The following is a 17,947-nucleotide window of genomic DNA, read 5'->3' as shown; positions in this document are numbered from 1 at the left end:
GGATTAATCTCCAAAATATATAAACAGCTCATGCAGCTCAATATCGAAAAAACAAACAACCCAATCCAAAAATGGGCAGAAGACCTAAATAGATATTTCTCCAAAGAAGATATACAGATTGCCAACAAACACATGAAAGGATGCTCAACATCACTAATCATTAGAGAAATGCAAATCAAAACTACAGTGAAGTATCACCTCAAACCGGTAAGAATGGCCATCATCAAAAAATCTACAAACAATAAATGCTGGAGAGGGTGTGAGATCCCTCTTGCACTGTTGGTGGGAATGTAAATTGATACAGCCACTATGGAGAACAGTATGGATGTTCCTTAAAAAACTAAAAATAGAACTACCATACGACCCAGCCATCCCACTACTGGGCATATACCCTGAGAAAACCAATTCAAAAACAGTCATGGGCCACAATGTTCATTGCAGCTCTATTTATAATAGCCAGGACATGGAAGCAACCTAAGTGTCCATCAACAGATGAATGGATAAAGAAGATGTGGCACATATATACAATGGAATATTATTCAGCCTTAAAAAGAAACAAAATTGAGTTATTTGTAGTGAGGTGGATGGACCTAGAGTCTGTCACACAGAGTGAAGTAAATCAGAAAGCGAGAAGCAAATACTGTATGATAACACATATATATAGAATCTAAGAAACAGAAAAAAATGGTCATGAAGAACTTAGGGGCAAGACGGGAATAAAGACGCAGACCTACTAGAGAATGAACTTGAAGATACGGGGAGGGGGAAGGGTAAGCTGGCATAAATTGAGAGAGTGGCATGGACATATATACACTGCCAAATATAAAATAGATAGCTTGTGGGAAGCAGCCACATAGCACAGAGAGATCAGCTCGGTGCTTTGTGACTACCTAGAGGGGTGCGATAGGGAGGGTGGGAGGGAGGGAGACGCAAGAGGGAAGAGAGATGGGGATATATGTATATGTATAACTGATTCAATTTGTTATAAAGCAGAAACTAACACACCACTGTAAAGCAATTATACTCCAATAAAGATATTAAAAAAATGAAAATAAAAAATAAAGTCTTCTTTTTTTTACATACTACAAATATATTTCACTTTGTACAATAATAGTATTCCTGAAAAGTTTATATAAATTGAACTTTTATAGATGCTGTAGGAGAGTTTTGTTTATTTACAATTAAATGAAATTTATAGCTAGTAGGAATTCAGACCACTTATCTCTCTGGATAGATAGATAGATAGATTGATAGATTGATAGATAGATAGATAGTATTTTTTACATATTTACCACTGTAGTGATTAGGAAAATAATGAATTTAAGCATTTAAAAAGATAGGACAAATTAAACCAGTACCTTTAAAATTCAGTCAATCACAGATTAATCAAGGCAGTGTGGTACAAGCATAAGGATAGATACATAGATCAGTGAAATAGAACTATTTCCATATATCTGTGGTCAACTAATTTTTGACTTGGGTGAAAAGACAATTCATAGGGAAAGACTAGTCTTTTCAACAAATGATGCTGAGACGACTGGATATCCACATGTAAAAGAATGAAGTTAGTCCCCTACTTTATATGAAAATTAACTCAAAATGGATAATAAACCTAAATGTAAGAGCTAAAACTATAAAATGTTTTGAAGGAAAATTGGAGTTCATCTTTATGACCTTGGATTTGGCAATGGATCCTTACATATGACACCAAAAGTTCAATCAACAAAACAAGAAATTGATAAATTGGACTTCATCAAAATTAAAAATTTTGTTCCTCAGAAGACACTATCAAGAAATTGAAAGGAGCACCTGCAGAATGGGAGAAAATATTTTCAAATCTATAAAGTACTTATATATAGAATATATAAATAAATCTTACAGTTCAATAATAAAATGACTATTAACCCAATTTAAAAACAGGGGCAAAGATATTCTATTAGACATGCTTCTGCCCATAAAATGATCCTTAACACCATCAGTCTTTAAGGAATTGCAAATCAAAACCACATTGAGATACCACTTTACACCCACTATGATGGTTATAATAAAACAGAAAATAATAAGTGTTGGTGAGGGTATAGAGAAATGAGAACCATCATTGATCTTGGAATGTAAAATGGTGTAGCCACTGTGGAAAAGTTTGGCATTTCAACAAAATGTTAAATATAGCATTACCATTTGACCTAACAATTTTACTCCTAGTTATATACCAAAGAGGAATGAAAACATATCCACACAAAAAATTGATATGAATGCTCATAGCAGCATTATTCATAAGAGCCAAAGGGTAGAAATAACTCCTTCAGCTGATGAATGGTAAATGAAAAGGAATGAAATACTGATATGTATTACAAATGGATGAATCCTGGGGGAAAAAAGCTAGTCACAAAAGTTCACATACTGTATGATTTTCATGTATATAAGATGTTAAGGATAGATAAATCTACAGAGATAGAAATATATTTGTGGTTGCCTAAAGCTGGGATGTGTGTGGCAGAATTTGGGGATGATAGCTAAAGGGTATGGGGTTTCCTCTTGGGGTGATAAAAATGTTCTAAAATTGATTGTGGTGATGGTTGAATAATTTTGTAAATATACTAAAACCATTGAATTTTACACTTTAATTGGGTGATTCCAGTTAGTGAAAACTTTATACAGTGGCCATTGCTGCTGGTCCAGGGATCACACTTTAAGAACCATTGAATTAAAAGATATTTAATTAACGTTTATTTTCTCCCAAATTCCCAGTTAACCCCAGATCTCCATTCTGACAATTCTAGTTGAGATCTTATTATAAATTGCTGTGGGATATAATGGGTTGCCATAGGATTCTCCTTCTTTGATCTACTATAGTTTAGGGTCCCATAGTCATTGAGTGGCATAGCTTCGGAATTTTATTGTCTATTCTTATTCTACAGGATGAAGAAGAAGATCTCAGGACTGAACTCAACCTTTTGAAGAAGTACTCTTTCCACAAGAACATTGTGTCCTTCTATGGTGCATTTTTCAAGCTGAGTCCCCCTGGCCAGAGACATCAACTTTGGGTGTGTATTCAGTTACCTTGATCTTATTGCATAAGACTAAGTCTCACTTGAGGGCATAAACTTTCATAAGCTGAGATGTCATTTTTGTGCACCTACAGGAAAACTTAAGCATTCAACTGATCAAAGTAGTATGGAAAAAAAGTGCTCTGATTCCTGGATATGGGAGTGATAAAATATGGAAAAATAAATTAAGTGCCTGTCAAGGGGCTCAGGAGTAGAATGGGAGAAGACTCGAACACTGGAAATATCTAACTTATTTTTTTAAATAGAGTTTTGTTGCTTTTAACTTTATGTTGTTACTACATTTACTTGTAAATTAAAGGTATAGCTAAGGAGACTACCTGATGGACTTGGGAATAATGACTGGATAAATATTGATTCTAATTCACATTTGGGAAGAGCATATGAATGCAATTTAAGTGTTTGCTAAGTATATGCACTTATGTTTAAACATAATTCCTAGAAACTGTTTTCTAAATGGTTAGTTGACATCCTTTTCTTAGGCTTCATGCCTATAGTATCATGAATTACAATCAATGAAGATATAAATTTTAGAGGCTAAGTGAGACCCATGCTACAGTTACCAGAATTGTTGCTGCCTCCCCCTATAGGAGATGTAATCAAATCACAAGAAAATGAACTTTGATCAAGGATATCTTTATTTAAAAAGGAATATTTAGAACATAATCTGGGGTCGGTGTACACTTGCTTACATTTCAATTTCTAGTCCAAGTCAAGAGTAGCATTTTTTTAAAAAATAATGACTGAGACTTTTCAGGATCTTCAAGAGTCAAAGAAAGATTCTGTTACATTTTATGTGTGAACTTTAGGAAGCAGGATAATGGACATAGAAAGGTTTTCAACAAGGGATTGAATTGAAACAGTGGTTCTCAAACTTTAGCCTGCATCAGAATTTCATGGGGATCCTGATAAAACACACATTGCTGGGCCCCACCCACAGAGTTACTGATTCAATTGGTCTGGGGTGTGGATCCACAAATTTGGACTTTTTAACAAGTTTACAGGTGATGTTGATGCTACTCGTCTGGGTACCACACTTCGAGAACCCTCAAATTTAGAGATCTTCGATTTAACCCTATTTTCTCCCAAATGTCCACTTAACTAAATCCTCTATTCTCTGACAATTCCAGTTCAGATTTTATTAAATATCACTGCACATTTTTCGCAGCTACTGTTTTTCTTTTTCTTTTGTGGGGGCATACAACATTTGTCTTTTAATATATTTTTACTTACAAGTTTTTTTCCTCCTGACAGTATGGTGGTCTACTTATTAGATATGTTCCTTAGTGCTCAATTTGTTTAGTCATTCAACATCTATTCATTCGAAACCCATTTACTTGCCAGGCTTTGCTAGATGCTGGGAATACCATGATAAGCTGAATTGACATGACCCTGGCCCACTGGAACTTAAAGTTTATTTGCAAAGACAAATATCAATCAAATAATCACACAAATAAATGTATAATTTGTCAGAAGGGAAATAACATGCTTCTGTGTGGGCAAATAACAAAGGAATCTAAGTTAGGGAATGGGAAACTCTTCCTTGAGAAACTTTTTCTTGCACTGAGATCTGAAGGATGAATAGGCACTGCAAGCAAAAGTTATTTGTTGAGGTAAGAATTTTCATGGGACCATTCACACTTTCTTTCCCATGTTAATCAGAACACATAGGAAGTAAATGACTAAATAATTACCATTTATAAAATGTATGTGCCAGGCACTGTGCTTACAAAGCCAGGAAAATGAGAATGCCTTGCATTCCTTTCACAGTAGACCTCTTCTGACTCTGGTAATACTAGCAAGATTTTCCAATGTTCATCTTAGTGAATGGCTTTAATTCATGTTTGTCATGATTCAAAATGAGCCCCTTTTCTTCCATTACTACAGTGTATATGCTGTGCCTGTTTGATATAGTTGACATGAAAATTAACCTTCTGGGTTTATCTGTATTATTGGTTTTGTTAGGCTGTTTTTCTTTTCTTCTTTTTTGGGAGAGTGTACTCAGGTAAAAGACACATTATATATCAGTTGTGAAGAAATGTAAAATAAGGGAGTAATTTTCTGAAAAGAAAATCTTAGTATTCCAAAAGGAAATAAGATAGACTTTTTAAATATTCATGATTTGGGGTTTATCCTTTTGCTTCCCTTCATCTATGGCAATAATTAACTTACCTACACTTTTTTTTTAAAAAAGGCATGTCTTGTTCTACTGGCAAGGTAGTATTGACATGGGCACTAATGCATAAACCTGTGCTTAAAGTTTGTGAAGTTAATTATAATAGTTACATTCTCCTTCACATTGGTCAGTCCTCTAATTAGCTAATATAGGGAAGCAAATTTACTAGTTGGGCACCTGATTCATTACTGGCAAAAATAAATTTCCTGAAAAATTGCATTTATTAATAAAGTAAAATCGGAATGAGACACTGTCAAAGTATTAACCTTAAAATAGATTTTCCTTAGCAGTAAAGTTATTTGGAAAAAAATGCCCTACAGTAATGGAACTGACAGTTTCCCCCTTGGAGTTGTATTTTGCCAGTTTCTTGGGGAAAATATTCTAGAATTTGAAAATAAAAATAAAACAACAATAAAAAACAAATCTAGTCTTAATGTTGAAGTGTAAATTGTTTTGAGATCCTCCACATCCTGCTTCTCCACCTGCAAACTATTCCCTCAACTGTTTTTTTGTTGTTGTTGTTCTACTCCAGTCATCACTCATGTTTGCCCCTGTACAAGCTTCTTTCTAAAGGCAAGTCTCATTCGGTTTTCAATAAACTGAACGTTCTTCCTTCTCAGCATATACAAACACTACCTATCCTTCAAGTCTTAGCTCAAATCCCAGGTCCTGGTTAAAAATCCCTGGTGTGGTACCTGCCTTCTCTCCCTCCACAGATCTTTGGATTTTTTCCTAGTTCTTTTTCATTCTACCAGACAACTGAGCCAGTCTTTGCAGTGTCTTAGTGTCTAAACATTGCATATAAATACAAGCCATATGAACTAAAACTCTCCAGATATTTTCAGAGAATTACTTTCTAAACCTTGATACTTTGCTGGCTTCCCCGCAGATGGTGATGGAGTTATGTGCAGCAGGCTCAGTCACTGATGTAGTGAGAATGACCAGAAATCAGAGTTTGAAAGAAGATTGGATTGCTTATATCTGCCGAGAAATCCTCCAGGTGAGCATTCATATAGTCATTTTCCCCTGGTCTTGAAAAAACCTGGTGGTAATATATACAATGTACCTTATACCTGCTCATATAGGATGATTTGAGAATTCTAAACATAACTTCTGGGTCAGGATACTGAAAAAGGCTTTAGAGAAAGCAGATTTTCAGATGATGTCCTTAAACTTTAAGGTACACCAGCTGATGACTAACCAGGTCCTTCCAAATCATGGCCTTTAATGGCTCTGTCAAAGTCAGACTGTAGTGTTCAGTGGATCAGGGATATGACAACTTGGAGTATTTATTATGTTGTTATGATTTTCAGAGTTCCTTTTTTAAAAAAGCATAGCACTGTCATTAGAGATTAAGATAAGTTGAGAAGTCAGTGTTTTACTCAATGGCTCCAAACCATCTACAAACTGTTTTGCAGACAGATATTCTCTCTGAATAATGGCTTACTTTTAAAACGTTCCATATTTTGAACACCAAATTGGATGAAAGTGCCAATCTTCTTGATCTACCAAATTGAAATTTTTCTTTGTGTCTTAAGTGCTTAGGGTCACCCAAGAAGGCTATTAACAGAACTGAACAGCACCACTGATAAAAGATTAGAATGTCCTTCCTGTCATCTTAATTGGATTCACTTGTGGTAATAGTGTAACTATTAAGAGTGCAAACTCTGGACTGAGTTTATATTCTGGTTCATAATGTATTAGTTGTGTGTCCTTGAGCCAATTACTTAATTTATCCAAATCTCATTTTCCTCATCTGTAATTTGGGGTGGTATTAGCACCTTCCTTAAAGGGTTGCTATAAGGACTTAGTAATTTACTCCATGTAAAGCACTTAGCAAAGTGCTTGGCCAAGAATAAGGACCCAATAAATATTCGTTGTTTTTACTGTTAATTCTGTTATTAATCCCCAGTTCGTATCTAGAGGAATCTCACTGAAGCCAGGGCATGGGATAGCCAGGTCACGGGTTAGTTTTAGTGGTGAATTGTCTGGAGACAGCATGGTAAGCCAATACAAATGGCAAATGCTTTAAAATGAATTTCCATATTCCCCCTAATTCTCAGCCTACAAGGTTGACTAGAAAATATCTTGGACTAAACAAATGGTTGGATGAGGAATAGAGTAAAACAATGCGAGCTATGATATTTAAGATATCCAGGTCTTTACTCATATGGTTCGTTGGAAAAATGGAGGCTAGAAAGGACAGTAAATGGCCCAATGTATACAAATGTTAATTTTGGGTGTTTTTTTTCTTTCATGGGTGTCCTGATTTATTTTCCTTTCCTTATAGCCAAAAGTAGTATTTCTGGGAACTGGTTGTAGTAATTCCAGCCTAAAGAAAGAATTTTGTCTGAAAAATGCAAATCTGGGCCATTTTTCTTACCAAAAGTTTTTCCAAAAATACTAAGAAGAGTACCAGAAAAAGAGAAAAATATATACTGATGTTGCTTTTTAATATAAATGTGTATATATATATATATATATGTATATATATGCAGGGCTTAGCTCATCTTCATGCACACCGTGTAATTCACCGGGACATCAAAGGTCAGAATGTGCTACTGACTCATAATGCTGAAGTAAAACTAGGTAAGTTTATTCTTGTAATACTTTAAGTGAGGCCCAAAATATCTTAATAGAGAAAAATCCTTTAAGATTACTGTGTTTTCTATCATGTCACTAACAATCCCCTCTACTTATTTAGGCCGTGTCTTCCCTGCCTGCAAAACAAGTCAAAATTTGAAAATTTGTTTGGGAAGGGAGGTTGGGACAAGAGAAAGATGCACTTAACTGCTTCTCTGAAATCATGTAGATAAAAACAACTTTTCAAGTATAATGGGAGTTTTACATTTTGATCATTGCTTAACCCTCTAATAGATTCAGCTATTACATTTATTTTAACAATTGAATTGAGTATTTACCATGTGCAAGTTTCTGCGCCATGGACAAGGATTAAACAAAAAGACAATTCTTCCACATCACAGAGCCGTATTTTCCCAAAAAAATCAAAGAACTTTTAAATGACTTAAGCACAAATTGCTTCATTGGAATTTCCCCTCAAATATTTAAAGAACTGATATCAGTTAGAAATAATGCTCCAGTAATATCCAAATCAAATTGAGAATTAGAAATCAAAATACCAAAATGTTCCTGGCTTTCTATTCCAGGGTTCAGAATGGCATAATTTATTTGAAAAACTACACATAATGTCTCACAGGCACACAGGGGACAATATATTGCACCTTTTAATGTTTAAAATAAATATTGTGGATTTGCTTTTAAATAATACCATATGAATAATGTCAGTACTATGTAATGGCAGATGACCTCATTGATATATACAATAGAACATAAAATCACTGGTATCAAATCCTGCATTACTTTTTAATTATATCAAGTTTTACCTACCATGTCTCTATCATGACCTTAAGATCATTCCCATTTTTCTGCTAAATAAATATAACCAAAGTCGAGAGTTTGTTCATTCACTGAGAATGCTTTTCACTAAATATTTCTGGAAGGAGCATGAGGCAATAATTGTTCTTGAAATAAGTGAAAAGTAATTTCAAGAAAATGTACTGTGTCTTTTGTGTCTACAGGCTACAAAGCTAGAAACAGAATTTTACGACACTGTGTTAAAATTCATGAGAGTCATTTGGATCTGACATTCAAGTGTGCAGGGTAGATAGTATGTCACACAGCTACACTCTGTTCACATGTGGCAGCACTACCATATATCTGGGTCAAGTTGCTGACCAGCCCTACCATTTGCAACACAGAAGAGAAATTGTAAATACATGAAAAGCCACTGAAAAACCTGTCACAAAGTCCATGCACTAAAGATCATGTACTTGACTCTGTAGGAGAGACCTTTTAGCACTAGATTAAAATTTAATCAGGCTTATTATATACATAATCCTTATACATTTGGTTTTAGATTTCTTAGATCCCAGCATATTTTTAAACAACATATTATAAGGAGAAAGTTACAGAAACCAAACTCAATGACAGCCAAAGGGAGTAACAGAAAGGAAAGAGACTGGACAGTGATTCTGTTGCAATTGCAATTGATCAATAATCCTCATATTCTGGTACCTAGGTCTTTAAAGGAAAGGTGAATGATGCCACTGCTGGGGTCTCATCTCTACTTTTAACTTCAGCTTTTCTTTTTTCCCTTTTCTTCCATTCATCACTGTTTCTTCCAGTCTTTTCTCCTTTCATTTTCTTCTCTGAATGTCATATATCAGTTTATGGCCTTCATAGGTATTTCTTGGCCCTTAACATTGGCCCTCAGGGATAGTGAGAATGCTGAGCTCTGATGTAACCTATTCTCAAAAAAAATATCTAGCTGATGAGATTGTGCAACACCCAATGATGATTTTCATATATTATGGACATTTTGTTGTTATCGTTCTTCTTAGTCTTTCCTTTAACACTGCCTTAAACTCTTAACTTTTAAAATTTTCTTTTCCTTTCCTAAGTTCTTTAAACTACTTTTCAGTCAAGGTTGTTAGCCATCCTCTAGATTCCTGGAAACCATTCTAAATTAGAAAATCTACTTCATTTTTCATCCCTGTCTTATTTTTCTGGACTAAATAACCCCAGTCTACTTTAGCCTTTTTTCTGTCTGTTTCTGAGGATACCATACTAAATATTTTCATGTAATATATCCCACAGATGAATAGAAGACTGACCTTTTATAGTCTAAGCTAAGATATGGATACTGCAGTAAATATTTGCATCTGATTCAGAATATCTGTAGAAGAACTTAAACTAAATTTTAGCATAAATTCCTTTTTCTTTATCAGTGTGATAGGGCTTTCTAATATCATAAATGAGACTTCCTAATAAAGTACTAATAAGTTTTAGATTTCTTAGATGTTGCTTATAGTGCTGGTCTTCCTCCAGCTTGGTGGCAGGTCCAAACACTACATATGTTATCACTTCAGAGGTTCAGGGTGTACTGATGGAACTTTATTTTTAATATTCATGGTAAACATTCAGCCAAACCTACTGTAGATTTATAATAGCACTGCTGATTCTCTTTCCAACATAAATACCAGCAAAAGCCTATTTCCCAGTGTTCCTGGAGTAGACTTCATGGTAAAGTTTGCTGGGCTGGAATGAAAATCTGTTATCCATTGTGGCTTTTGTATTGGCTTTCCAAGTTAAAGCAATAATTTATTGACCTTTTTGTTACTGATTAATTATTTTGACAAATGAATTTTGCAGTGGATTTTGGAGTGAGTGCCCAGGTGAGCAGAACTAATGGGAGGAGAAATAGCTTCATTGGGACACCATACTGGATGGCACCTGAGGTGATTGACTGTGATGAGGACCCCAGACGCTCCTATGATTACAGAGTAAGTGTAAGGGTTCAGATAGTAGGAATCAAATTTTGGAAACGACTTTTGACTTTTTATTTTAAATTATGAAATAAAAGAATAAAAAGCAGGTAGCTCCTTTTTTATGATTCTTTTAATGTATTCTTTTTTATATCTTTATTAGAGTATAATTGCTTACAATGGTTAGTTTCTGCTGTACAACAGAGTGAATCAGCTATATGTATACATATATCCCCATATCCCCTCCTTCTTAAGCCTCCCTCCCACCCTCCCTATCCCACCCCTCTAGGTCATCACAAAGCATCAAGCTGATTTCCCTGTAAAAAGCAGGCAGCTCCTTCTTTCACATAGACTCTAATAAGAAATGATAGCCACTATTCCTATATGTGGTTTAATGATGTGCATAAAAATAATGTTTTCTAAGAATGTAGACAAAGTAGACCATTGGGAGTTATCCATATTTGAGGAAGAATGTCTAGTTCATATTGCTTGCAACTTCTTGGTAAAAATATTATATTATGTGGCTTTATATGGAAATTTAACTTCCAGGGACAGAGTGCTTTGTAAACTTAAAAATGAATAAATGTAAAGCCAATTATTAATCCCCACAGTAACTTAGCTCCAGAGAGAAAAAAATAATAATTTGATTACTCAGAGTAATGGAGAAAATCCTTGGCATGGTTCACCTCCAAACCACAGAAAATCAGTGGAATAGACAAATTAAGTAACAATTCATGCTATTTATTAAAATTTCCACTGAAGCTGCAATTTGGACAATATACATCTATGTACACATTTCAAAAAGCTGATGTGGAAAGAAAACTCTCCATTTGCTATAGACTGGAAAAACCACACTCACTCTCCACATCATAAGTCATCCAAACAATTCATTGTGGTTTCGTTGTGTGGAACCTAGGACTCGATACTTGAAGTTGATTAATTCAAGTTTCATCTCTTTTCCCTTTCCCTCAAATGCCCCCTGATTGATCTGCAAGCAGACCTGCTGAGAGCTTATTATAGCCCAGTACTATTAGGAGCTATGGAGACAATGGAAGTGTAATGTTCTTTAAGTGGCTTGCTGTAAAAAATAATGTTTTATAGCTGTACAATTTTTGGCAGTCTTCCAAGGACTTTCACCCATTTTAATTATATGTTTTTAATTTTTAGTCCCATGTAACTTAAAGAAAACTTAAACCATCACAACAACCCTTTGAAGCGAAGACATCTATAAACAGGTGTTTTAACAATTCAGTTAACTTGCTTGGGAGTCATTAAGCCAAACAGTGCACCTCTAGCCCTGTGCCCTTCCCACATTCTAAAAAACAAAATACAGTTAATAGTAGTGAGGGTCATTTCCTAGAGCCTCCTAGAATATAATTTCCTAGAATTATAATAATTCTATCTTCAATATACTATATTCAAGGAACTGCTGAAAGTGCTTATATGTAGTATTTCATTTAATACTTATACTAGTTCTATGATGTGTATACCATTATCATCTCTACATAGGGTGAAATTGAGATACAAAGAGTTAAATCATTTACCTAAGATCCGACTTTTTTTACAGCTAGTAGTATGTGATAGGACTTCTTTACAACAAATTCCTTCTGTTATTTCAGTTAACGTAACAATAGCAATACATCCAAGATGAATTTTCCTTACATTGAATCCCATCCCATGTCAACTGGTTGTGTAGTGCAGTACTGGCTGGTCACAGGGTCAAATAACATCTTCCTATAACATCAGTCTATTATGAAGCCCCATTATAGAAAACCCATAAAATGGTTGTAGCACTGACATCTCTCCTCAGCCAAAGATTGTTTTGAGATTCTAAATACTATCAGTTTCCCATTTTTAAGTGACATTTTTTTGGTCATCTTTTCTTTTGCAGAGTGATGTGTGGTCCGTGGGAATCACTGCTATTGAAATGGCTGAAGGGGCTCCTCGTGAGTAAAAATATTTGTTGTTTGTTCAAAGTTAGGGAAACATGTTGTACAAATCTGCCACTTGTACTAGCTAGCTTGTACTGGCCACAAAGGTGCCACACTATGTGCCAAACTATAAATGGTGGCCTTTTCCTGATTACCAAACGCTGCAGTCAGAATGGCCAGATATGTCTATAAGAAGAGTTTGTATTTTTTCTCTCTTAAGATATCTTATTTTAGGGCTTCCCTGGTGGCACAGTGGTTGGGAGTCCGCCTGCTGATGCAGGGGACACGGGTTCATGCTCCGGTCTGGCAAGATCCCACATGCCGGGGAGCGGCTGGGCCCGTGAGCCATGGCCGCTGAGCCTGCGCGTCCAGGGCCTGTGCTCTGCAACGGGAGAGGCCACAACAGTGAGAGGCCCGCGTACCGCAAAAAAAAAAAAAAGATATCTTATTTTAGGATGATTGAGTGTTGTTTCAATTTAGCCTCAATAACATTTGGTCCTGATAGTCCTGACTAAACAGAATATAAAGGCATTCAGTACATATTCACTGGTGGAATATTTAGGTTCCCAAACATTTACAGTTATACACTGCTACTACTTCAGACTGTGACAATTGAGAAAATCCCCCAGTAGTTCCTTTTAATTGAGCCAATCCTCAACAACATTGAGCAGTAAGTTTTTTGTTTTCCTTTGGAGTCAGTCTAGCTCATCATTGGTGCCTTCCTTGCTCCTATCAGCCACTTCATTGCCCCTAATTGTTCAGAAGGCTCCATCTCCTCTTGTTTCCCCCTCCTTCCCATCATTTAAAAGACCTGTCAGCATTCTGTTCTCTCAGGACACTGTTTTCTGATAGGAAAGTGAAAATAGAATGTGAACTTGTGTATAAATGATTAATAACCATCTAATGTATGACCCCATAAGCAGAGCATATTTGTTGTCCTCAATACCTAAATCTAAGCATATAAATAATAAATACATTCCTAGTATTGATGAGAAGTGAGAGAAATGCTTGGAGTGTGTGTGTCAGGGGGCAGGGGTTGGAATTGCTTTGCTTCTCCCTCTCCAAGCAGATCTTGTAGGTTCCCATGTCCCTACATGCTTCATCTGCACAGTATCTACTATCTTAGCACTGTGTTTCAAGGCTAATGGGAGTAGAAATAGTGGTAACATAATTGTTAAGAATTCCTGGTGTCCTTGGAATATCACATATCATAGAACCGGCTTGGATTAAAGCTGAGCCAGATGTGGAGATCAGGTCACTGCTGCATCTCTGCTAGTGCCCAAAAAACTACAAAGTACCTATATTGGGTGAGTTTTAAAATGATGGAAAAATTGTTTACTCCACATATATATAATTGAGATGAGACTGGGAAGGTGCATATTATTCCTCATTATCTCATGATTATTTCTTTTTATGAAACATGCTTAAATTATATTGAGCTCCTCCCCTCTTCCTCTTCCTCCTCCTCTCTTGCTCTCTTTAAATACATATACTGTATTTCATAAATATTGATACATGTATTTGATTAGGATGAATGACTGCATCAAGTAGTATATTATTTCTAGTGTCTTTCCAAAAAGACTAGCTTTCTACATTTTGCAGATTTGTACTTTTTGATTCACCTTTTTTGGTTTCACTTTTTTATTCTAAAATATTAAATCATTGGAGAAAATAGGGGTAATGAGCAACTCACAGAAGTACAGAGAGGGAGTTTTTCACAGAATACACAAATGGCAACATTTTACAAAAGATAGATGAGGGCCAGGAGATTCTTAACTCACAGTAGAAAATAGGACCAGCATGCCTGGATAAGTAGTCATTGGAATGGTACAACTTTAGTCATGAACAACTTGAAATAGCCATACTGCTAAAACATTTGTCTTTCACCAGTCTCCTTTATTGCCTGGAGTATTAATTTTGGATGGGAATGGCTGTCATCAATTTAAATACAGAAATCCTCCAGGTTGTGATATTTATCATCTCAGAAAGGATGGCCTTCCAAAGTGACAGTTATGTGATAATTACCTCTGAGGTCCAAATAACAAAATCCCTTTCTGCCTTTGGTGAGTCTCTCCCAGGGAAGTAAAAAGAAAGAGAGAATACCTTCTCACTAAAAGGGTGCTGTAGGGACTCTTGGAGGAGAGAGAATCAGGACCCTTGCACATCAGGACTTTAAGTCCTTGGCTTCTGGATAGAAATTCAAACTTGATGTGCAGTCCTTTAAACCAAGGCCAGAACATTGTTATTAGTTATTCAAACACCAGAATATCATAGGTCAATTAATATTGAATATGTGTAGTTCTTAGTTTCTTTGTTTTTTATAGAAAAGTGAATCATTGCCTGGAGAAGCAGGACTGGATTGACAGTTTACTCCAACTCTCCTTCCTTGTCAAGGATCTACACCAGCCAATTTACCTTAATCAGAGCTGTATCTTTCCCTATGTTAGCATTCTCCTTGGTGTTGTAGAGATTGTTTTTAATACTATCAGACATGTTTGTTTATAGTCCTACTTCTATTCCTTGTAGTGTCCTTCCCTTACACCCCAGATCGATCTTTACCTGAGTGTCTTTACCCCTGTCCCATCAGGAGACCCATTTCTTCAGTATTCAGAAGATTCCTTTGGATCTCAACATATTGTAGATGTTAAACCACGTTATTTAAAATAATTCAAACTACACCCAGTTTAATGTTTCTAATCTATCAAGATATGTATTTTTAAAGTAGATTTACTACTTCAAAGGAATGAGCCTCTAATGGTGAAAATTTAGGCAACATTAGGATATATGGGGTAAAAGGGACATTAACTGGAATTCCTAAAATTAGACAATATAGGAAACCTCCACAATTGCTGTTTGACATAGTTCTTGTACCCACCCTATGCTTCATTCCTTTGTGGACTTCTCCTTTCCTTTAATGAAAACTTACCCAGCCTATGCCCTAACTCTTGACACTGAAGATGTTGTTAGTTAACTGAGATGCTCGGATGTTAATAAATGACAACTGCTTAATATTGTAAAAATTTACTTACAATACGTTTAAAGGACAGATTCTGGTGATTGACTGGACACAGTAAAGGAATGAAGAGAACCAAATATTATCCGGATGTTTTGAGCTGGGGGCTAATTTTGCCCTCAATTAGATACCTGCACCTTCTATTAATTTATACCCATGTAATTGAAACAAAAGTTTGACCTTTGAACAATTGCCTTTATATTACTCTAATGAAATTACCCTGGGGAGTTTCTTTCTACTACTATGAGAGGCCAGTTCGACATTGTAGTTTCTCTGGAGATGTATTTTGGGAGAGGAAGGATGCCTCTAAAGAGTCATCAATATCAAAATGCCCTCAGATGAATGGCACACTTGTAGTGTTAGATGAAATTTACACTATGGCTTTCCTTTGGGGAATTATTGCACTGCCTGTTTTCTTTAATCAAAACACAAAAGGAAATAAGTGAAATGAGACACATATTTAAACACTTACAGAAAATCCCAGAATTCCCAAGCCAATGAGGTAATGAATTTATATACCACATATTGGAATAGGCTTTTCTTTGTATGGCTGTGTGTCTAAAAAAAGAGAATGAAAGTCTACTAATTTGGCACAGAAGTGAGGTGCCAGATAGTTAAAATCTTATAATATCAATAGCTAATATTTATTAAGTGCTTACTCTGTGCCAGACACTTTTATATGTAGGTTGCCATTTAATCCTCATAGCAACTCTTTGAAGGAATTCTTGATATATTTCCTGTTTTTAAGATGAAGAAACCAAGGCACAGAGAGGTTAAGTAATTTGCCCAAGGTCACAAAGGTAGAATTAGGATTTGAACACAGATGATCTTACTCTAGAGGGTGTGTTCTTAATAGTTACTCTATCTACCCCTTTTCCTAGGACTGTCAGCTTCCAAAACAGATTATTCTCCTCTTTTTAGACTACTAAATCATTGTTTATATATTATTGCACATAGTTATTAGTCTGGTTGACTTTTTCAGCCTATAATTGCATATTCCAATTTTATAACTGTAGATACCTGCAGTACAAAAACACAGAAGAGTGCTTGTCTCCACTTGTATTGCTTACTTCTCTAGATATAAACTATCAATCACACATTTCAAAAATTTTATCTAGTGTAATTTATTATTATTTGTCACACCTGGCAATAGTGAAGCTTTAGGATCTTATATAATGGACTGTTTGCATTAAAATCAGCTTTCCTCTAACTACATTCTTTTGTATCTATTCCTTAGTATCTATTCAACATGATATGTGAAAGAACACTGAGAATCCCCTCTGGAATAAGAAGTGTGTTCTGTAGTTACCCTTCTTACTCATTCTAAGCTTATCTATTTTCCTTTGCAGCCCTGTGTAACCTTCAGCCTTTGGAAGCCCTATTTGTTATTTTACGAGAATCTGCTCCCAAAGTCAAATCCAGTGGATGGTAAAGATGAATGACTTAATCTCTTAAACACATTAACATGACATTTTTATGTAGCAAAGAATTCATTTGGTCAGTCCTGCTTCAACATCCTTATTGGACAATATTTCCTAAAAACCAATACCTTAAGTAAGGGGGTCTAAATGACTAGTGTTCATTAAGAGCTAGCTAGCCAATCAGAAATAATACTGTCCATAGTATATTGTGATGACATTACTGTCCTGGCATTAGTGCCATATTCAGTTATTTCTTCAGTAATGGGATGGACTAATGGAAGCCATTTGAGAAGTTTCTCACTGAGCCTAGATAGGCAGTCAGTGATTGTGATATATAGCTCAGCCGTTTGACCCATTAAACTAAACATCCACAGACCTAGGAAAGAGGACTTGTTCTCTCAGTGTGCTACAGCCCAACTAAACTTGGGAATCTTTCTTCCTGAAGCTTTTTGATCTAGTACCTGAAGCTCTTGCTTGTTCTTAGTATTTATTACTTTCCTGGTAGAAGTGGTTACTATGATTTGATTGCAGACATTCTTCCTTGTGATTAAATTTAACCCTTCCCACAGATTCAGGCTTTCTGGTCACATCTGTTTCTGTGGGCCATTTTATAAGATTAATTAGTCATGGTACTATTAACACCCTTTTCTGGGTCATTACATTGGCACGTTTATAACTTAAAGTGCATATAGTCAAGTGAAACACCCAGGCTTCAAAGTACGACTACTGTGGGATGACCAATCTAGTCTCATGGTCTACATAAATCACATCAACCACTTAATTGCCTTCACACCATTTGACTTTTTATCATGTACACACTTCCGAACTCATTGAAGTTTCTACTATTATTTGGGTAGAAAATGCCATTGACTCTGGCCTCTTCAGAGGGTTGAATGACATTGCTGTGTAATGTATATTGTCAAGCTGCAGAATATTTGGCTATTGAAAAGACTATTAATAGCTAGAGACAACTCTCTTCAAAAATACAACCTTCAG

At 35.6% G+C, this 17,947-nt stretch overlaps 1 protein-coding gene across 1 annotated transcript in view; it reads left to right on the top strand.

Annotated features, from left to right (window-relative positions):
- NRK (Nik related kinase) overlaps positions 1-17,947 on the top strand; it is a 144,188-nt gene that overhangs the window by 72,743 nt on the left and 53,498 nt on the right. Inside the window, exons 5-10 of the mRNA XM_060087531.1 lie at positions 2,919-3,044; positions 6,131-6,241; positions 7,740-7,830; positions 10,474-10,604; positions 12,478-12,532; positions 16,880-16,958. Coding sequence (XP_059943514.1) covers positions 2,919-3,044; positions 6,131-6,241; positions 7,740-7,830; positions 10,474-10,604; positions 12,478-12,532; positions 16,880-16,958 — 593 coding nt within the window. The remainder of the gene's footprint in view (positions 1-2,918; positions 3,045-6,130; positions 6,242-7,739; positions 7,831-10,473; positions 10,605-12,477; positions 12,533-16,879; positions 16,959-17,947) is intronic.

Source organism: Mesoplodon densirostris, chromosome X (genome assembly GCF_025265405.1).
Source record: "Mesoplodon densirostris isolate mMesDen1 chromosome X, mMesDen1 primary haplotype, whole genome shotgun sequence".
In the NCBI taxonomy this organism is placed as follows: domain Eukaryota; kingdom Metazoa; phylum Chordata; class Mammalia; order Artiodactyla; family Ziphiidae; genus Mesoplodon; species Mesoplodon densirostris.
This window is presented reverse-complemented; position numbering and strand designations above follow the sequence as displayed.